The sequence below is a fragment of the Leptonotus elevatus genome, chromosome 15 (assembly GCF_054856555.1).
Source record: "Leptonotus elevatus isolate MCC_2025b chromosome 15, RoL_Lele_1.0, whole genome shotgun sequence".
Taxonomy (NCBI): domain Eukaryota; kingdom Metazoa; phylum Chordata; class Actinopteri; order Syngnathiformes; family Syngnathidae; genus Leptonotus; species Leptonotus elevatus.
In genome coordinates this window covers 5,838,466-5,860,620 of record NC_141253.1, presented here as the reverse complement: position 1 = coordinate 5,860,620, position 22,155 = coordinate 5,838,466, and the positions used below count along the sequence as shown (strand labels likewise).

General features: G+C 37.9%; 2 protein-coding genes across 2 annotated transcripts; both read left to right on the top strand.

Annotated features, from left to right (window-relative positions):
- The first annotated feature begins 15 nt into the window (after positions 1 to 15).
- Positions 16 to 12,511, top strand: LOC147161743 (guanine nucleotide-binding protein G(q) subunit alpha-like). The gene is made up of 8 exons (XM_086095926.1): positions 16 to 409; positions 559 to 720; positions 1,875 to 2,059; positions 5,144 to 5,298; positions 7,330 to 7,458; positions 7,544 to 7,673; positions 7,796 to 7,949; positions 9,344 to 12,511. Exons 2-8 carry the CDS (start codon positions 585 to 587, stop codon positions 9,532 to 9,534), a joined length of 1,080 nt encoding a protein of 359 aa, XP_085952052.1. The 5' UTR covers positions 16 to 409; positions 559 to 584; the 3' UTR covers positions 9,535 to 12,511.
- A 118-nt stretch (positions 12,512 to 12,629) lies between these two features.
- LOC147161742 (guanine nucleotide-binding protein subunit alpha-14-like) lies at positions 12,630 to 21,971 on the top strand. The gene is made up of 7 exons (XM_086095927.1): positions 12,630 to 14,385; positions 15,648 to 15,832; positions 17,111 to 17,265; positions 17,337 to 17,465; positions 18,551 to 18,680; positions 18,790 to 18,943; positions 19,858 to 21,971. Exons 1-7 carry the CDS (start codon positions 14,256 to 14,258, stop codon positions 20,028 to 20,030), a joined length of 1,056 nt encoding a protein of 351 aa, XP_085952053.1. The 5' UTR covers positions 12,630 to 14,255; the 3' UTR covers positions 20,031 to 21,971.
- Positions 21,972 to 22,155: the final 184 nt, after the last annotated feature.

The following is a 22,155-nucleotide window of genomic DNA, read 5'->3' as shown; positions in this document are numbered from 1 at the left end:
ATCCGCAGCCAGCAGGCTGGTTTATTACAGGAAACGAGTTACAGTAATGTAATAGACGAGAACTCGCACGCTTTCCCATCACCGGAGAGAGAGAGAGCGAGGAGCACTCCGCTCTTCTCCCGGTCACATGCGCCATCCGCGCGGGGCTCTGTAAACCAGTGCACACCGTCACGGCGGTAGGACGTAGACCTCTACACTCCCTGTTCGAGACCCGAAAGTCGGCTGCAGAGTTTGTTTCCCCCCACCCCCTTCCTCCTCGACGAGACTTGGCTACTTTTCGAGTTAAAAAATGGATTTCATGTGGCCATGAAGTGAAACTCCGCCATATTCGGCACATCCACCACGCCCGCCGACAGTCCTAAAAACTTCTTCGCTCGACTTCATTTAGCACTAAAAGTGTTCTAATAAGGTAAAAAAAAGTCAACTTTCGTGACTTATCTTGTGTTTCAAAGTGAGCCGTGTGGATTCGTGGTTGTTGTGGTTGTTGCCACCCCCCCACACACCATTCCCTCCTCCGCCTCCGCACTTAAACGGCATCATGTTTGTGTCCGTGCCCAGGGAGGCGACGCCTGAAGCCGGGCACGATGACCCTGATGGCGGCGGGGGCTTGCTGCCTCAGCCCGGAGGCCAAAGAGGCTCGGAGAATCAACGACGAGATCGAGAGGCAGCTACGCCGCGACAAGAGGGACTCGAGACGGGAATACAAGCTGCTCTTACTCGGTAAATGAAGTAAACCCGCACTTGACAACATAACACATCAATATTGACATATTTTTGTGTCTTTAAGTAGTGGTTAGTAAGCATACAATTAAGTTTGTGCACCGCCGTAACGCCTTTGATTACACAATAGTTTATAAATGTCACGCGTGACAGACGAAAGCGAGCAGCCGCTGTGAGTGTGCACTATTCAAATGAAAAAAAACAACTATTTGTCCCCTCCGGGTGCAACATTTCAAGGTATTGACATGTTTATATGCTGCTAGACATCAAAATGAAATCAGTACTTTCAAAGTAAAAGGCAGGATATTCCCAAATACACAATATTAGGTACATTTACACAATGAAATAACAATAACACCTTACACCTTTTATTTATAAAAAATAATAATAAAAAAGTCAAGGTAGTTGACCCCTACCAATTTTTCCAAATCATTTTAATTTTCAAACACAAAGTTCACCAGATTTAGAGAGTGGTAACAAAAGCTGTGGAAGGTATCAAAACCACTTATTGGTACCTTTCTTTTAGGTTTAGGGCCTACTACTACACTGGTATGGTACATAGATGTTAGCATTCACTGAATTCAGATACAAGAAATAAAAGTTGTGGAATGTATCAGCTATGTTTGATCATTTTTTTTAGAACCCTTTCCTTGGGGTATCAACCACTGTCTGACCACCCAGGGTACTAGTTGTGGTGTTACGGTACCTTTTAAGTGGAGTTCACAACACACACTTGACTGGTGTTAAAAGCTTGGAAAGTTGCAGGTGCTTGATCATTGCCAATTTTGGAATTCAAGTATGAAGCTTACCAAGGTCAGAGACTGGCATCAAAGTCACTTTTTGGAACTCGTTCTGTTGACTATTGAAGTGTGGTTGTGTTAGACGGGTATCAAAAGTTTTGCTTTAAATTAATGGAGTTTCGACCTTTTTCTTTTTGATGTTATCTACTTTAAATTACAGAACCCTCAAACTCTAAGGAATGTACAACATTTTTTAAACCCTACTAGATACCAATTTTTGTAACACTACAGACCAAACATAGTGGCATGATTCTTAAAAAAAGTGATTATCAAGTCAACATATGTGACGTGTATACATTTTTGGATACCCACTTAATGGGACACCAATTTTTAGTATTACGTTTTATTTTCCAGGCACCGGCGAGAGCGGCAAGAGCACCTTTATCAAGCAAATGAGGATTATCCACGGCCGAGGCTACTCTGACGACGACAAGCGGGCCTTCACCAGGCTGGTGTACCAGAACATCTTCACCGCCATGCAGGCCATGATCCAGGCCATGAAGACGCTGCGGATCCCCTACAAGTACCAACACAACAAGGTACGAGAGGCGCTGGTCCGTTTATACAATGTCTGCTGCGAGGGTGGGGGTGGAGGGATGCGGTGCTGCGTTGTGTTAACTGCAACAGCGGAGCACTTCTGGTAATTTGCGGCCATGTTTAGTTTTGCTGTCCTGCTGCCAGACATTTGCCAAAGTCGGTCCTGTGCGGGGTTTGTGCTGACAACGGTATTATTTTCCTTATACAGTGAGACCGCGTTTATTGTAATCAAAGAGTTTTTGTCACACCGCGTCAATTGAATGTCCATTGTGCTGCTCCTTCTGGTGCGTCTGCCTTGGCCACCTTAAATACACATGCTGTAACTGTTTAAGCAAACCATATGATTATTATTGCAGCTTATTGACTCTTCTTGCTCTTAAAGTCACTTCATCTGCATTGATTAGATTAGACTTATTTTTCTGGCGATCACAATTTGATAATTTTTTAAAATAATTTTTATTATTTTAAGATTTTGAGTTTTATTCTCATAATATTTTGACTTGATACTGGAAAATGACTTATTTTTTTCCACAATACCACTTAATTCTCTGCAACTTGTGACTGTTGTAAAATTAGGACTTTCTTGCAGTAATGTTATGACTATTTTTGTAAAAAAAAAAATTTTTTTAATTGGCTCTTACTCTGTTAAATTCACGTTTTTTTTCTTGTAAAATAACAACTTTTTTTGTTTCCTTCCAAAATTTCTCGCAGCAGCATTGAGACTACTCTTATACAATTACATTGTTGTTGTTTAAAAAAAAATCTTTATTCTTATTACATTTACATTAAAAAAAAAACTTGTGAAATTAAGGCTCCTCGTAATATTGATGTTATTCTTGTAAAATAGTTTTTTTCAGTGAATATCGCAATTTTTCCTTTTTCATTGTCAGAATTAAAACTACTTGTAAAATTGCAACTTACAAAAAAACAAAAAAAATTCTTGCTGTAATAGAATCTTTCTCGTAAATTAAGACGCTTACGGTAATTATATGACGTCGAGTATTCTCACAAACTGATTACCTTTTTTTTTTTTTTTCAGCGTAAAATGACAACTAGTCTGACAAACCTATCACTTCACGCTTAGTATTTTTCCCACGTTGTGGCACTAATAGCCATTTGTTGATTGAACCACGCACAGACCCGCATTTCTTCACACGTGAGAGACAAACATGAATGTCTAATGGAGGCAATGGCCGCTTATTAATCACTCCAATTAGCTCACCCACACAAGCACTCAAGAGCACAAGTTCCAGGTAGAGACCAGGAAAGTCCCCAGAGAGAAGGCTTCACTTGTGTGCGTGTGTGTGTGTAGTCACAGTAACTGAGTCTGAGTCAGCATGTGTGTGTTGTTGAAGTGAAATCGTAAAGCAAAACAATGAAGGGTGCACATATTATTGCATATACTGGATACACTCAGCTGGTCCTAACTCTTGTTTATGGTGAGTTGCTAATTCATCACATGAATAAGTCATTCATAAACAATCCCTTTTGAAATGGGAGCGCAAGGAGTGTTCAGCTTAATGTTATTCAAATGATAAACCAGTTGTATGGTAGCCATTTTGTCCCTTTGCCGCTGTTTGTTTAGTCAGTTAGCGTGATTGCGCATATCCAGATAAAGGTGCAGGTCCAAGATGGTTGATAGGCAAGGGCTCGACGGATCCATTTCAAAAATAATTAGGGCTCAGCTAACAACATTTTGGTATATAGATATCCTACAAATTTTTGTGTGTGAATAATCTAGTATTCGGATGAAATTGAAAATATATATTTGTGCTTGGTTCATACTTAAGAGAAAACTGGTTAAATAAAACTTTTTCTCTATACAAACATTAGTGAGATTTTGGGCTGTGGGCTAAAAGTCACATCAGAACCGCAGTAGCAATTTTAACGGCTAAAAACAGCACATATCGCTTAGCGGCTAGCTGCTAGCCACTAGCCGCTAATGCTGGCAACCATCGTCTTGATGGTGCCAACAAACGAGTACCAAAGGCAGACAAAGAAATACTTTTTTTTAATGAAGCTATTCAAATGACATCTTTCTATTATTAACTATTCTTACTTTATCATGAAACAGAAAATGCTGTTCAGTCTCGGAGACGCTCGCATCGTTGTCCACTTGATGGAGCGCTTACTCCATTAAATTCAATAAACATCTTTCCCGATACAATGAAATGTCGTCCCAGTCACAATGTATGAACCTAGAAAAGGAGTGTCACAAATGGCAAATGGTACCAATATGGCTGATTCGTACCACTTCATTGAAGCCCTATGTTAGTATATCACTAAAGGTTGAGCTCTTCAAATCTAATGGGCAAGTTCCAAAAGTACCAAGAAGATAGCTGAGCCATACACATTTTTTTTTTTTTTAGAAACTTTCTTTTGGGTGACAAACAAAATCCACACCATGAAAGTGTAAGAATCCAAATTAGGAATGTTTCGCCTGCAAGAGGCATAAATTAGCTCCGGAATATCCTCTTTCAGTGCTGGAGTAAAATGGCGTCCACCTGCCTGTGCGTATTTGCTGCCAGGCGGGAAGGCATCGCATTAAGGGTGGCCAAAGATTCCTGGAAGACATCCGTCGGCCAAGCCCGAGGCGATTACCTCAACGAGATTTTACCCGGAACTGAGCAGCGGCGGCACTTAGGCGGCCTGCTAAATGCATTTCAACGGAAGCGCTCGATGTACTCCTGCAACGATTAGCTGCCAAACATCGAAGACACACGCACACACACACACACACACACACACAGTCAGTGGCGTTGTATCTTCTGCGGTCGTCCTGCTCCACGTCCATGTTGTTTATGGGGGAGTTGGCTGTCCACTTGTCAGGAAGTTTTTGTCATGAAGAAAAGGAGGTCAACTGCAGTTTTGACATGTGCAGTCTTGCTTGTGATTTAATTGGCCGCTCCCTTGCAAAAACAGCAAAACAACACTCGCACAACGATTCATCGCACGACTGTGAAAAAGCGTCCACCGTGGCACATTAGCGCTCTTATTTATTTATTTTCCATTTTGTGACAATGAATTGAAATGATTTAGGCAATGATCCCAGTTTTTTTGTTTTTGTTTTGGATGCCCATGTTCAGGCCAACGGCAGTATTGTCAGCGAGGTGAATGTGGAGACGGTGACGACGTTTACAAAAGCGTACGTGGACGCCATCAGGAGCCTGTGGGCCGACCCGGGGATCCAAGAATGTTACAGTCGCAAAAGAGAATACCAGCTCTCTGACTCGACCAAATAGTGAGTGCACTGTAAACAGATGGGGATACCTGCTGAATACTTTCCATTGTTTTCGATGCCAGCCGCATGCATGGCGTCTGCGTGGACACTATTTAAGGATAATGTTTCAACAAAGTGCAGTGCATATATATAAAAAAAAAAAACAATGTTTGAGGCCAAGCTAAATCCTGTACATATTTATTTATTTTTTAAATAACCGATAATGATATGGTTGCATAAGTGTGCACACCCGTTTGCAGTATAACTCCGGTTTGGCTCTGTTAAAAAAAACTCACATATTTATTTATTTTTTAAATAACCAATAATGATATGGTTGCATAAGTGTGCACACCCGTTTGCAGTAATACTCCGATTTGGCTCTGTTTAAAAAAAAAAACTCATGTTAAATGAGACTCAACACATATCTGCCACCATTTAAAGTGCCTATAATTAAACCCAAATTAGGTTAATCAGTTTTAGTAGGCTTTTCCTGACTTTTTTGCCTTTTGCAAAAGCTTGGATGGTTTTGTGCTAAGGCTTACTATTAGGAATTGTTCCTAATTCTTGCCTTACAGTAAAATCCCGATGCAGACACCACCACGCTTCACTGCAGGTATATATGGTAGTCTTTTGGCGATGAGCAGTGTTGTTTTTGCTAAATCAGGGGTCAACAACTTTTCATGTCAAAAGAGCCATTTTAAGCCAAATGAATAACAACAAATCTGTTTGGGGTCGCAAAACATTTGAACATTGTGATGAAGGAAACAGTGTGTTAGTGCTCGTTATATGTACTGAGGGTCAGAGAGCTAATTAGAGCTGCACCAGAACAGATTTTTTTTCCTTCTACCTTTTTTTTGTGGTAATTTTTTTAGACTTTGTTTTTCTTACATTTTTAGACTTTTCTGCCTTTCTGTCTACTTTCTGACATTTTTGGCAATTTTATGGAAATATTGTAAATTGCTGCCTCTCCTTTCTTTTTTGGACATTTTATGATTGTTTTGATTGCTATTTTATTTTCTGCCTTTTTTATGCCATTTTTTATGCCATTTTTGGCAATTTAGTGGACATTTTATGGTAAATTTAAGGATTTCTTCTTTTCTTTTTGGACATTTTATGGTTTTCTTTTCTGCCTTATTCAATTCTCTGACATCTTTTTTTGCAATTTCACTGGCATTTTATGGTAATTTTCTATTTTTCCTCTTCCCTTTTATACATATACATTTTATGGTCACATTTTGGACATTTTTAGGTCATTTAAAAACTTTTTTTATCTACCCTTCGTCTCTGACAACGTACAAATTTGGACTCTGACGTAAAACATTTTTTTTTAAATTATTCATCTTTTAAAATCTAAATCATGAATTAATTTAAATAATATTATATGCATATGTAAATGGAAATATATGTAAAACAATAATATTAATTTCTACAAAAAAAATTTTTTTTTAGAGATCTTCAGGAGACAGACTAATGAGCCAGATGTGGCTCCAGAGCCGCAGGTTGCTGACCTCTGCACTAAACATAACATACCTTTTTGAATTATGGTCAAAAAATTTAACCTTGGTTTCATTAGACTAAAATGAAATCTCCCAAACATATGGCAAAATGGTCTGACGAAAACAATTTATAGTTTTGAAATCATCTCTTTCAGAATAATTTTTTTTAGATCACATCTGATATTGTTTATTGTAATACAGATTTATTTATTGGTTGAGTTGTATAAAAAATACTTGGGCATGATGACCTTGAAAAAAATTGCCTATGAAATCACAATGGCAATATTGAGGAATTGTTTTTTATGAATTCGATTGTTTTTGAACGTCATTCAGTCCTTCTCAAAATAGACGTCACCTTTTTGCCATCAGGTAAACCTGATGAGTAATCATTTCAGCCAGGTCATGGACGTTATCTTTCACAAGGAAGAATCTTTTCAAGACGTCCAAAAATTGTGCTTTTGCTCGGACTTGGGAGCGAGGCTGAAAATAGGCTCAATTATTGGAATGTGTGGTCTCTGGCTGAAGCTCAACTTGTTCCCCTGATGCACATCTCCAGCTACCTGAACGACTTGGACCGCATCGCTGACGGCGCGTACCTGCCGTCGCAGCAGGACGTGCTGCGGGTCAGGGTGCCCACCACGGGCATCATCGAGTACCCCTTCGACCTGGAGAACATGGTGTTCAGGTGAGCGCGCCGCCTCGGCCGCCCCCGCCCTCCGCTGGGGAATGAGCAGGGGTGCCCACAAGGCTTTTTTTTTTCTCCGCCGCAGGATGGTTGACGTGGGCGGGCAGCGCTCGGAGAGGAGGAAGTGGATACACTGTTTCGAGAAAGTGACGTCCATCATGTTCCTGGTGGCGCTCAGCGAGTACGACCAAGTGCTAGTGGAGTCGGCACATGAGGTGATGCCGGCAGTGTGTGACATTGGCCTGCAGGGGGAGCTCTTTAGTCACACTCTTTTGGCTCGTTTAAAGCTCCATCCTGCTCCTCCTACCTTTTATTTAACAGTATTCTCTTTTTGAAGAATCGTATGGAGGAGAGCATGGCCTTGTTCCGGACAATCATCACCTACGAGTGGTTCGAACAGTCCTCGGTCATCTTGTTCCTGAACAAGATTGATTTGCTGGAGGAGAAAATCATGCACTCGCATTTGGTCGACTACTTTCCTGAATATAACGGTGAGCAAAGGAAGAGGACACGCATTCAATACTCAATTTATTTTTAAACTTTCGAAACATGGCAGCAGGAACCACTAGGATGGAAAATAACTTTTTTTATAACTACTTTAAAGAAAGGAGACATTTAAGTGGAAATAGTGGGGTTTTTTTTATCACAAAAAGTGTATTAAATAGATCAGGATGACATTTTTCCAAAATATATTTATAGTTTTTTGTTATGCAGGCACAAAAAACACACAGACGGAAAAAAAACTTGGCCCAAAGGAAAAATGATTTCAAAAACAACATTACAACATCACTGTTTCAAAATACAAATGCTCTTTTAACAATAGTTGAAAGTCCAACATAAGTGAAATAAGGTTCCCAGATGAGGATGACATTTTAATCACAAAAAAAAAGATTTAATTTTGTTATAGACTCATACTAAGAAGGTGGAAAATTACTGAGGATAAACGTGCTTTTTTGACACGCGTTTCACATTGCTCGGCAGAGAGCCTGCCGCGACGCAAATAACAAATGTCCGTCCAAATAAAGTTTCTAGAAAATGTACAAAATTATTTTTGAAAAATGAATCTCATAGTTATGTTAGTAACAACCAAATAAATAATATAGAGCAAACTTGTCATGACAGTCGGGGTTCCTTTTAATGTTGACATAATGTCACAGAAGCTTACAAAAATATTATATATACTTTATAATTATAAAACCTCTACTTCACTTTGATAAACACTTACTACTACTACTACTGCATTTTAATGTTGATCATTGTGCTGGTATTTGGAGAGACGATTATTTTTTGAGGTGAAACCACTGCTTTATTATACAGTTATTTATTTAATTATTATATATTTTTTTATCATGAATTATTATGATGATTATAATATGTATTGTAATATTTATACATTGTTAAATTACATTTTATTGTTATATATTATATTTGTACGTATTAATGATTAATTATCTTAATGATAACGCAAAACACCATAGGATGCTAATGATGCTAACAAATAGCATCTACGTGGCAGTGTTAATAACATTCTTTCCATTGATGCCTGTGGTTGGGTGCCATTTTAGGACCAAAAGGTTGGAGCTCCTCAAATGTGTGTCAAAATGAGGGCATTCCAATGATTAGCCCATTGATTAATTGAATTTGAGTAATTGGGTATTTTGCATTATTAAAAACAATAACATGCATTTGAAGGTCCACTTGGGGTCGCCGTCTTAACGTTTGAGTGTGCTTGCCTTTTAAAAGGAGCTGTCTTGCTTGGTGAGTGACGTGGGTGTCAGTGAATGATAGTGGAAAAGGTTGCGACTTTGAATATGCTGACACTACCTCAGAAAAATGTCACCTTTTAAGATGCTTCATATTTTCTCGGTCCCCGCCCCACTGATAGGTCCGCAGCAGGACGTGAAGGCGGGCCAGGAGTTCATCCTGAACATGTTCGTCAACCTGCACCCCAACCGCAAGAAGCTCATCTACTACCACTTTACCTGCGCCACAGACACGGACAACATCCGCTTCGTCTTCCACGCCGTCAAGGATCATATCCTGCAAGGCAACCTCGAAGACTACAACCTGGTGTGAAGCGGAGGTATGGCGTCGGGAAGGGGGGGTCCGCGTCGGCAGGGAGGGGGGGATGCTTGAAAAGCCGCACTATTTGACCACTATGATGCAAGATGGCGGCAATGGAGCACCCAATGACGGTACTACTGATGCATTCAAACCTTTGATCATTAAACTGCCGCCCGAGTGGACGAAGGACGTCGCCACGCGGCGGTCAGTGGATTACTGCGTGTGGACTAATTTCGGCGCGGGTGCGAGTCGGTCACACTTTTTGAACACACTTTATAGCTCGTGTGTGCCTCTAAAGAGAAGCCAGTATAGAAAGTATTTATTCCTTATCATTGATATCCAGTTGAATGGGAGGAAGTCGTGTAAAAATAAAAGAAAAATAATAATAATAATGTGCTCTGTGTGTCCCCATTAGTCTAAACGTGGTATTCTGAATTAAGCAGAAAAATCCACCCATTTTCATCTATCAAAGGGTGCAGCCATTTTGACGTTCTACTACCATCTGCTGTCGACAGAAATGGATGTCAACGAGTACTTGGCCATAACCAAACCTAGAAAACAGGTACATATATAAATATATGTCTATATATTTATATATAGACACGGACCTTAAGCTGGATATCAAGGATATGACATAAATGCGCAAACGGCTTTCCCTAAGCCAGTCATAATCAACACTAATTGCACATTTTACCTTTTAGGCCTTCACTTATTTGCACACTTGAGTAACATTGTGACACCATTTTGGAACACTTAGTGTGATTTTTTATTTTTTTATGTTGTTATTTTTAGCGTATGCACAACACAAATTTGTATTTACCACACTGCAAAAAAAAAAAAATGCAATTGCGAGAAAACTGTTGTAAAGTTGTGAGAATAATGCAAATAACAATGAAAATGTTCTGATATAGAAATTGTAATATTCTGAGAATAATATTTCATGATTTTGGGGGTCTTTATGTGAGGAAAAAGCAGCATTTTAAGCAGGGAATGTAAAAAAAAAGATGTTAAAAAATATTTGATTCTTGGGACATTTTAAATATATTCTTGTAAAACTGCTATTTTATTCTCTTTAATTGTTTTTTTAATTGAGTTTTTCCCTCATAAAATTCTGACCTTTTTCTCATACAACTATTTTTTTTCCTTTTTAAATTTTGGTTATTTCCTTGAATTATTATTTTTTTTATTGACATGAAATTACCTCTTTATTGTTGTGAAATTGACCACATTTCTCAAAATATAACAACATTTAACTAATGTTAGCTTCACAGAAAAGTTTTTTTAAAAATGATAAGAAAACAGTCATAAAGTTGTGACAAATAATAATGTCACTGTAATTATTCCGATAGTCATAATGTTTTGATTAAAAAAAGTGTCATGTTATAAGAATAAAGTCATATTACGAGATTTTTTTTGTCTTTTTGTGAGAAAAAGACTTAATTTTAACATGAAGACAAACTTGAACCAAAACTAAAACTGTTTCCAAATTCTCATAACACAACAACTGTATTCTAGTAAAATTGTGATTTTGATCGTCTTCAAATGACGCCTGAATTGTAAATTGTCTTTTTTTTCCCCCTCATACATTTTTTTTTCTCATTAATGTTTTTAATCATAAAATTTTGATTTTTATATTACATAATGACTCTTTTCAGAACGTTTATCACTGTTCTCAGATTGTCTAGATATTTTTTGTGTGGAATTACGACTTTATTCTCGTAAGACAATAGCCTACTTGTTCGCATTGAAATATGCGTTATTACCACAATTTTAGTAATTTACCACTTTAATTGCAAATTTTTGAATGAAAAAAAGTTTTTCATGGCCAAAAATTTACCACTTGCGTATTTCTCAGATTTACCACTTGTTTTTCCTCTTTTGCTGTAAATTTGTGATTTTATTTTGCATCGAATTACACCCGCTCATAAAAAATTTGATTCGCATAAGATAAATCTTTCTCGCAAAATTACAACTTTTCCTGTAACATTGCAATTAGATTTTTGTAAACGACATTGTCCTTCAAAATTGACAACTGTTTATTAAGAATTAAGTTGTTTTTTTTTGTGTAATATTATCACATAGTTCTTGAAAATGAATGACTGTTTTTTCCATTGTAACAACCTTTCTTGTAAAATTGCCGCTTTTTGTAGTTACGATCCTTTTCATAAGTTAAAACTGTCTTAAAACTAAAACCTTGAGTTTTTGTTTTTTTTTTATCAAATAAAGGCTATCCTCAAAAAAATTTCATTTCTCGCAGAAATCCAACTTTATTCTCTTAAAATTATGTTGAATTCCGACTTTTTCATCAAACCGAAATTCTCGTAAGAATCACAAATTTATTTTGGGAAAATTACGCTCTATAGTCCTGAAATTCTGACAAATGTTCTTGTAGAGTATAGTGACAAAGACTTCATTCTCATTGTATGCATTTTATTTATTATTACTTTATTCTTATAACATTTCAACTTCTTTTCAGTGTGTCCCTTTTAGTCCACTTTTATGCACATCGATACATTTCATAGGGAATAGCGGTCTTTCTTTCCATTGTCTTTTTTTTCTTTCTTTTTTTTTTTTTTTTTACAATTTAGTGATTGTATCAAGCTGCAATTTGTAATCTGCCAAATTGGCTGTGGAAGTGGTTTATTTGAACGCGAGCTATAAATATGACACGGTACGGCGATCGCAGTGGCGAAGGGGCTAAGCGCCGAGAGAAAAGTGTTAAATGAGTTAAATAACCTCTCAGGCATTAAATGAGTGCGGTCTTGATCTCAGTTGAAGTGCTGTTTAAATTGTTGGAGTCGATGAATAAAAGCCTAATTAGAGCAGGTTGGTGGCGCCACTGTTTACATGACCTCTTGTCTTCTTATTAAAAATAATTGCAGACTAATTTATGCTTGAATTTCACTCACTGCAATCGATGTTTCATGCAGCATTCGTGTGAGCGAGCATGTGAAATGATTTGAATAAAGTCATAATGTTGTTAACGGTTTGTATCGTTGTGTGTTTGCAAACGGTGCAGCATCAGGCTTCACAAGTTGTTGTTTTTTTGTTGATTTTGTGCACTGAGATTTAGCCCGCAGGAAGCGACGATGTGCGAGGATGGATTTAACGCCGTCAACAGAATTCCAATCCCCTGCTTGGAAATGTTTGCCTTCCAGCCATTTTGTGTTGGCTAATCCTGCTGCATCAGTAGGTAGGGACACTACGGTGGTGCTTTTGCGACACGAGTGGCTGCACTTGTGAGTGAACTCAACTTGCTTCAAGACAAGCAGCAGTTTGACAGAAAGTGAACAAAAAACCATTTGAATTCCATGTTGTGTATTTAAAACCACCACATCGCATTGCTTAAAAAAACAAACAACTCAGCCTAGCTTGATGCTAACGAGCGACGCAAACCGACAAACGGGGCCAACGAACTGCATCAACGTGGCGGTGTTATTACACTCGAAGCAATGGACACAGAGTTGTAGACAGACAATATGACAATATTCGCAGGCGTATATTCTTTATTCTCTGTGAAAAATGATAGATGTTTCTGTTTCTTACTTAGTCACTTATTTTTAGTTTAATTTTTGACCATCTAATTGTTGTTACTAAATATTTTTTATTAGGGCCTGACCAACATGATTTTTCTTTTTTAGGCCAAGTCCAATTTTTGGCAGATAAAAATTCCGATAATCGATTAATCAGCCGATTAATTTAAAATATATCGTGAATCAAATAGCTTCTTTTTGGTCCTTACAACAGTAAGATATGAATTACAGGCAGAACATTCGACTGTTTTACATTGCTTTGTCTTATTTGTTTACCTTTACAACAAAGAAAAATTGGCAAAAATTGGTCGAATAAATTATTTTGTAATCTTTGTTTTATGCTGTAATGTGGTATTGTGTTTTAAAAAATGCAATTGGCAAAAATCTGCAAAATCATTTGACGCTTCTCTATCACACATTCAATTTTTTTCTCTCATAAAAAAATGTTTTCCCACTTGTTATATCAACTTTTTTAGGTCAAATTGAAGACGTCTATTTCTTGAATTGCACAACTTGTTTTCTTTTCTTCTTCTTCTTCTTTTTTTTTTTGTGTGTGCAAAAAGTCCTGACACATTGAACAGCAATCAAGAATTTTAAAGGGCTACTTGACTCATGGTGCCATTTTCAGCAGTAAAAAGTTAATATTTTGTCTATAATTAATGTGATAACTTACAATTAATACCTTTAAAAACTATTAAAATGTGTTAATTGTACATGAACAATAATGAAGTTATCAAATTAATTCTGGACAAACTATAAATTTTCACTGAATTAATAAGTCAAGCATCCCTTTAAGAAGCTCAAATTAAGTTCTGCATTTTCAGTTCATCCTGAAATGTCACCTTGAAAGACCTGTAACTTTTTATGAGTGGTGTACAGTATGTCAAGGATGAGGAAGTAGCGTCACAAATCCAGAATAATTGGCCTCTGCCCCCTTTTGGCGAAACGCCTTATTCATACTTTCAGGAAACCCACAAGGAAACTCCTTTTTTTTAAGGAGGCTCGCCATTATTAGTCAGTGGGTTAATTAGATGCCTTTTGACAGCGTGTGAGCAGCCAACCAGACGTCGGTCGGCGAGGTCACATTCCGGAGCCGCCGTCCATTTGCGCCGCCTTGCCCGCCCCACAGGGAGGTGGCCCGACACCTGAGCGGCAGCCATAAGGGTGGCCACATCGTAGTTGGAGGCTGCTGCCGTCGCCATGCCCTGCTGTCCGGCCATCTGCGGGGACCCTGAGAAGGACGAGAGGCGCATGATCTCCAGAGCCATCGAAAAGCAACTGGAACATGATAAGAAGGAGTACAGAAACACCATCAAGCTTCTTTTTTTAGGTGAGTTTTGCCTTAAAACAGTTAAAAAGCATAACTGCCTGTACAAGAAGAGTAATGGAAATACATTTTTGGGGTAAATATTCAATTTTATTATATATTTTTAGTTGAGTTGCTTTCAACTGTTAAAAAAATAGAAATAATAAAAAAAACTTCCCATACAAGAAGTGAAAAAAAAAAAAAAAATACAAATATATATTTTTTGTAATTATTATATTTTAATATATATTTTTAGATGTGTTTTTGCTTTAAACAGTAAAAAAAAAAAAACGCAGTCCATACAAGAAGTGTAATGGAAATAAAAAGTGTGGGGGTGTAAAATATAATATATATTTTTAAAATACTCCAACAAACGACGTTTCGGTACATATCTCAATATGTTTTAAAGGGAACGATTCGATTCGATGCACTTTCCGCTATTTAGCATGAATCACCAAATTTTGTGAGCATAGCAATCCTGCGATATACTATAATGCATTGTCGTCACCCAGTGAAAAGCATGTGTAACTCCAATTTTATCAGTTCCTTTTTGTGGTTTTTCAAATATAAACCAAGTTGTTAAAAAACATAATGTAAATAAATATACTGTATTAAATTAAAGGCAATCAAATAGAGTAGCATAACAATCCTGAGATGCCATGCAAGTCTTGTCAATGTCCAAAAAATAGCATGTACAGTATCCTGAAATTTTGCAAGCATTTTTGTTGTTGTTGTTCTTTTTCAGATAAAAGTGAGTGTTTTTTTCTGATTGTAAACAAAGCATACTAATTTACCCAAGAATTTAAAATTAAATAAATTAAATAAAGTAAGCATAACAATCCTGCTACACAACTAATGTCGACGTCCAACGAAAAGCATGCATCCCCAATTTGGTTATTTTCATTATTGTGGGGACGAATTGAAGAAATCATTGATTATTCATAACAATCCTGCGATGTAATGCAAGTACTGTATCTTCAACGAAAACCATGTATCACCCCAATTGTGTTGTTTGTCGTTTTTCAGATAAACCCGCCCCCTCCCAAAAATCTGGTTGTTTAGTTTTTGACCTCCTTATGTCTGTGTTTCGGTTATAACTGGTCTCAGCCAGTTTGTGCTGTTTCTGAAAACTATTGTTAGCTCAGCTAATTAATCCTTTATTAAAGTGATGCAAAAATCAAATGTTGACGACAGTCATTCAGCGCATTGTTAGGCTACGAAGAAAAATGTGCGTTGTGGCACTTGCGGGATGGATTTTTAATAGCTTTTTTTTTCTCGCCCTCCAGGGACGGCGGAGAGCGGCAAGAGCACTTTTATCAAGCAGATCCGTATCCTCCATGGCAACGGCTACACCGACGCCCAGCGGATGCCCTTCATTCGCTTGGTGTGCCAGAACGTGATGACCAACATCCAGGCGCTCATCCAGGCCATGAGAGTCCTCGGCATGGACTACGAACACAACAGCAATCTTGTGAGGGAACGCCGTCCCCGCCTGCCGCGCTAATTGCGAACGTACCTTGCTCTTCGGCATTCCGTTCTCGTGTGGTGTCATCGTTGCATACCTCACTGGGTATGCCTGAGCTAATTGGGATTAGACTGAAATCATGGGGAGTGGCATTTACTAAAACTAGCAATGTTTTATTCTCTCTGAAATTCAAAGTACATTTGAAAAGGAATTAGAATTTCTGAGTGAAAAACCTTTACTAGGCTTTTTCAAGTGTTCATTTTTTTCAGTGTACGATGCCAACATAGGGTGACCATATGTTGATTTACAAAAAAAGAGGACACTCGGTCCGGCCTCCAGATACCTAAATAATACTGAAAGTTTACTCAAAGATGCCATACTCTGTTAATAAATAAATTAAATTAAAAACAAAAAGATAATGGTGTGGGGGGGCATCGAACCCGCGCCATGACCAAACCTCCAGTTTACGAGCACAGAGCGCTCCCAATGAGCTAAAATTCTGGGGCACCGACACGGTTTAGGACCTTATTTAGGAAGTGAGGTATGTAAAAAGTTGGCCTAATTTTTCTTTAAAAAAAACAAAAAAACGTTTAAAATATATAACAGTTGTAACATGCACACAACCTACCCCGCCTCCCATTTTCATTAATTAATTTATTTATTTTTAAATGTCTGGACAGGATGTAAAAAAAAAAAAATCATGCACTCGCACCAAACATTTGCACCTTCCATACACCAGTGTGAGTAGCACTGGAGGTCATGTGTGTGAAGTGCCTTGCCCAAAAGCACCATACGTGACTTGGGGAGAGCGGGGATCGAACAGCCGACCTTCTGGTTACTGAACGACCATCGCTACACGCTGAGCCACGGCCGCCACACAAACATATAACACTATAGCAACCTATAGAACTAATTAAGGCAGATCTGTAAAATGCTAACAATTAGCATGCTAACATAACAAGAAAACAACCCAAGTACAAAAACGCGAAAAGGTAGTTGGATGAGGATTTGACTTCAGGCCAAAGTCAACCTAGGGTGTGTTCAGAAATTCAATCTGACGCTCTAATTCTACTCTCGAGTGCTAATTTTGTGAGTAGCAGAATATATATATATATATATATATATATATAATAACCCCGTTAGGATTAGATATGCCAGCATATAGCAAAATAGCAATCTGAGTTCAAAAAATAACAGCTGGATAAGGATTTGTCATTAGTAGTACTTCGAATAAGCAATGCTCAAATGCTAAGCTAATAGCACCCTCTCTTCTGGGTTTGCTAGGACCTGGCGGAACGCATGAGCGTCGTGGAGGCCGAGAGGGTGAACAGGTTGGAAGAGTGGCAGGTGAAAGCTGTCAAGCTTTTGTGGAGCGATCGCGGCCTTCAGCGCTGCTACGAGCGAAGACACACATTCTACCTGTCCGATTCGGCCAACTAGTACGTTTTTTGATCCGCTATTTGGGATATAAGCAAAGCCACGACAACATATTGACCGACCGGTGTTACAGTTACTTCGACGACATGGACCGAATCACCGCTTTGGGTTACATCCCGAATTTGGAGGACATCTTGAGGGTCCGCGTCCCCACCACGGGCATCATTGAGTACCCTTTTCGTATAAAGAACGTTATCTTCAGGTAAAGTATGATGATTAATTTTATGGATCTATGCATTTTTAAATCATTTTCCTAACAATTGAGAAAAGATTCATATTAAGTTTGATCAGCATTTTTCTGCCAATTGTTAGAATGTTAGCATTTTTGACGGTCCTCTTCGCCATCTACATTGCCATTCATTTTAAAGTGACACAGTCTGGAATTGTGTGTGCCATGCGGTGGTGGATTAATAGAATGCAACAACCAGAGGTGGCAAATCCAGGCCCGGAACGTAAAAACCCTGCCACCATTTGTCTTTAGCCCCTGATGCTAGCTAGCGCCCTAGCAGGCAAACAAGCACCATGGGAGCTAGCTAGTTAACACCTGGGGCTAAAATCAAACTGTGGCAGAGTTTTTACTTTCTGGATTTGGAACAGGAATTTGTCAAAACCATATGCCTGATCTGAGGTGGCAAATCCAGGTCCAGAAAGCAAAGACCCTGCCACAATTTGTCTTAAGCCCCTGATGCTAGCTAGCAATGCTAGGCAATGCTAGGCAAACGAGCACCATAGGCGCTAGCTAGGCAGCTAAAATCAGACTGTGGCAGGGTTTTTACTTTCTGGACCTGGATTTGCCACCTCTGGCAACAACCCAAGTTGAAAGCGCGTGCATTTTGAAGCATGTGTGTACCTTGCAAGCCTATCAGCTTGCCACTAATTACTACATTCACAAAGCCCTTCTCTGTATTTTTAGCAGAAATATTGGCCTACGATTATATATATATATATATATATTTATTTATTTTTTATGTAAGTTGATGTGATATAACCTTTTTTTTTATCATGGACTCAAAATCAGAAGAATGGAAAATTCTCAATTATTTTAAGAATTAAAAAAAAAAAAAAATTATATGTGTATATATATATATTCAAATATTTTTCTTACCTATAAAATTTTATTTTTCCAGACCCCCTAAAATATGTAATACTTTATTTTTTTAGTTTAGAAATAAATACAAAATGAGTAAAAATAAATAAATAAATAAAAAACATTTGTGAAACATGTTGACTGTATAATAGAAGAAGTCCATGCAATTGTTTGAAGTGGAGCTGCTGATTGGTGTGCAGGATGGTGGACGTGGGCGGTCAGCGTTCAGAAAGAAGGAAGTGGATCCACTGCATGGAAAACGTCCTGTCCATCGTCTTCCTGGCCGCCCTCAACGAGTACGACAGCGTCATTCCCGAAGACCCCACGCATGTAAGCGTTGAAACGCCTTCTTTTTGACTTGTTACAATTTTATTTTGATGTGCTTTTTGGGTCTGTTATTGTGATTTATTACTCAATGTCCTCCCTTTTGGTCTTCAAGAATCGTTTGCAAGAGAGCCTGGCTTTGTTCGAGACCATCGTTAAGAGCCCATTGTTCTGCAATACCTCCTTCATCCTCTTCCTGAACAAGAATGACCTTCTGGAGGAGAAAGTCCAGCATTCGGACGTGGTCAACCACTTCCCTCAGTACAAGGGTACGTACTCATGTTCTCTCTCGCCTATCTCGCAAATAATGAGGAGATAGTTTATTAAAGAAGTGCTTTTTTTAATCAGCCGTATGGAATGGGCTTTTTACCACTAAATGCCCTGATGAGGATTTACCTTCTTCTATATTGATAGCCTTGAGCAAACAGCAGTAGTTATGAGCCTTATCTAATTTTTTTTTTTTCATTCCAAAAGCAACATTCTGTTGTATCATCCAAAGAAGCAGAAACAAAATGGCACACTGTTTTGAAAATGCAGATATTCAAACAGACAACAGAAAATAATTTTATAGTCAAAATAACCCAAATTGGGTCAAGAACAAACCTGCCTATCTTTTTAAGTTACTCAAGCCAAACAATTAAGGCGATTTAAATTAATAACTCCAAAAGAAACCAATTTTTCGGGGTTGTTTTCTGGGTTATTTTTTTGACCCAATTTTTTTTTATTTAATCTAAGAACTCAATTGAATTGGGTAAAAAAAAAAAAAAGAAGAGAAGAATAAGAACTGACAGACAAAAGAAAAGATTTATTTAACCCCAAAAGTTGGGTCAAATTAAATTAATAACCTATGAAGCAACCCAATGTTGGGGGTTGTTTTGTGGGGGTATTCATTTGACCCAACTTTATGGTTAATTGAATAACCCAATTGAACTGGGTCAAAAATAAATAATAAATAAATAAATAGAGTTTTTAAGCCAAAAAGTTGGGTCGAATTAAATTTGACTCATTTTACAACATTTTTTTTATTTATTTTTTTGTGTGTTAGACCCATCTTTTTGGGTAAAATGAACATCCATCAGTCCCCTTTTAACCCAATTTGGGTTCTTTTTGACCCAACAGTTTTTAGAGTGTGTAGTTCAAGTTCAGTCTTTTTGTGACCCAAGTCCCCCACCTGTGCCCCCAGGGCCCCCGCGGAACGCCAAACGGGCCCGAGAATTTTTCCTGGACCTTTACAAGATTCCGCACAAGGGCCACAAGAAACCTCTGTTCATGCACTACACCTGCGCCACCGACACCTCAAACGCTAAAGTGGTCTTCAAAAGTGTCGAGGACACCATCTTCAGACAAATCCTTTAATTGTAGCCATGTTTTATGGCCTGAAGGGACTTTATGTGATGTTGAAGCTTGAACCAGCCCGTAAAAAAAACAAGGTGCCGTGTATTTTTGTTGTTTGTTTGTTGATGCAAGACTGTCAAAACCGGTTGGGCAAAAGTCATCAACGGGGAAATGCGGACAACCCGGACTTGTAGCTCTGCGAGGAGGAAGTGCATTGCTTTTTGTTTGTTTCTTGTCTTTATACTAATTAACAGTGGTGGAATTTGCAAGAGATGAAATTGAAAGAGACTGATGTGAAGAGAAAATGGCCGTACTTCAGCTGCCAATCACAATGTGCTCAAATTAGAATGGGTTGTACAGACGAGTCGATTTGTCAAATTCACTTCTCTTGCATACTGTAAATTCGGTGTACGGGTTGTCAATTAATATAGATTGTTCCCAAGCTTTCCTTACCCTGTGATTTCTTTTATATTAATTTGAATACACTACAAAGTAAGACATTTAATATTCAAACTGTTAAACCTTCTTTTCTTTTTTTTCTTTCTTTTTTGCGAATAATCACTCATTTTATCACCTTCCAAAAAAGCTGGTTCGGATGCATGTTTACCACTATGCTACATCATCACCTTTCCTTTTAACAACACTTCTGCGAACGCTAATTGTTGAAGTGCTCATTTTCTTTCCCACTTTCAAGTGTTGGATTTTTCAGCCAATTGGGTGGAATTGATTGAGGCCTCGTGAAACAAACCAAATGGAGCGCACAACTCGGCTCGTTCCGACTTGGCTGTTGATTCAAAGTCTCGAGGAGCTCAAATGTAGCCACCGGGCATGGTAGCATGAAGCTAAGCTACCGTTTAACTGGGGGATGCTTGCGGCATGCGTCACACTGTAGGCGTGGCGGCGACCTTTAGCGCCAGGCAATGACTCCACTTCCTACGCAGCCATCCGACCGCAACACGCTGCTAAGTGAAAGCGTTGGAAATCATACAAGTAAGATACATGCAAGAATTGGATGCACCGGTGCTGGATGCTAATATTTCCTACTGGCACATATTTCTAAGAATAATGTACCTTAGAATGGTCCTAAAAGTTGAAAAGGTTCTTACTTATTTTTTTGTGCATCCTGCCAGGATAAACTTGGTCTGCCAGATTTCGTATTAATTGGATGCATTGGTGCCGGATGTTAATATTTACTAACCCTCTTTTTACAGCAAGACAGCACCTTCAAGCTATGTGAGCATTTTACAGCATGGCTTGATGAACATGCGTGCTGGATTGCATGTCAGTCTGACAAACTGGTGCAGGATGCTAATATTTTCTTACAGCAACAAAATGGCACTTTCAAACCAAAATAGCATTAGCAATATCATTATTTTTTTTTTTTCAGATTTTCATGGGCCTTTGAAGGTAAACATATGTGCCGGATTTTGTGTCATTTTAGTGTTCGATTTTTTTTCTAATAACACTTTTTTTTTTTTCATAACATGCAAAAATGGCCAACTCCTTGAGTCTTAAGCACAAGTTCTTATTAGGTTTTTTGCATTCTGTTATGATAAACATGCATGCTGGATTTTGTTAATATAAGTTCCAGACGCTAATATTACAGCCACAAGTCAGCACTTCCAAAACAAAATGGTTGACTCACAAAATGGTTGACTCCTGTATATTTCACAACATACAGTATGTTCTTACTGATTTGGCATGTCTTGACATGATGGAGATGCGTGCCGGATTTAGTGTCACTTGGAAGCAGTGGTGGTAATATTATTTAGTTTTTTAAATATTATTATTCATGTATTATTAATTATTTTACTTTAATTAATTATTTCACTTAAATTATTGTATTTACTTTATAATAATAATTATTAATGTTATTATTTAATATATATTGTTTATTATTATTTATCATATTTTTCATATTTAGTAATACTATTTTCTATCAGCATCAAGCACAAGACTTTTGGCTGACTGTTTGACCTCATTGGTACTTTAAATTTGTTTGGGGGGATGATCTAACTTCTGATGATACCTATACTTTCAAACAACACTTTTAAGATTTTCAAATTAAAATGGATGACTCGCTGAATTTTTCCCATCTTGAGTTTTGCATAATTTAATTTTAAAAACTTGATTCATGTGTCATGTC

Coding starts and splice junctions, on each gene's coding strand:
- LOC147161743 (XM_086095926.1), top strand. CDS start 585: ATGACCCTGATGGCGGCGGGGGCTTGCTGCCTCAGCCCGGAGGCCAAA. Junction 721..1,874: donor ATACAAGCTGCTCTTACTCG/GTAAATGAAGTA, acceptor TTTATTTTCCAG/GCACCGGCGAGAGCGGCAAG. Junction 5,299..7,329: donor CTCTCTGACTCGACCAAATA/GTGAGTGCACTG, acceptor GCACATCTCCAG/CTACCTGAACGACTTGGACC.
- LOC147161742 (XM_086095927.1), top strand. CDS start 14,256: ATGCCCTGCTGTCCGGCCATCTGCGGGGACCCTGAGAAGGACGAGAGG. Junction 15,833..17,110: donor ACGAACACAACAGCAATCTT/GTGAGGGAACGC, acceptor TGGGTTTGCTAG/GACCTGGCGGAACGCATGAG. Junction 18,944..19,857: donor CCACTTCCCTCAGTACAAGG/GTACGTACTCAT, acceptor CTGTGCCCCCAG/GGCCCCCGCGGAACGCCAAA.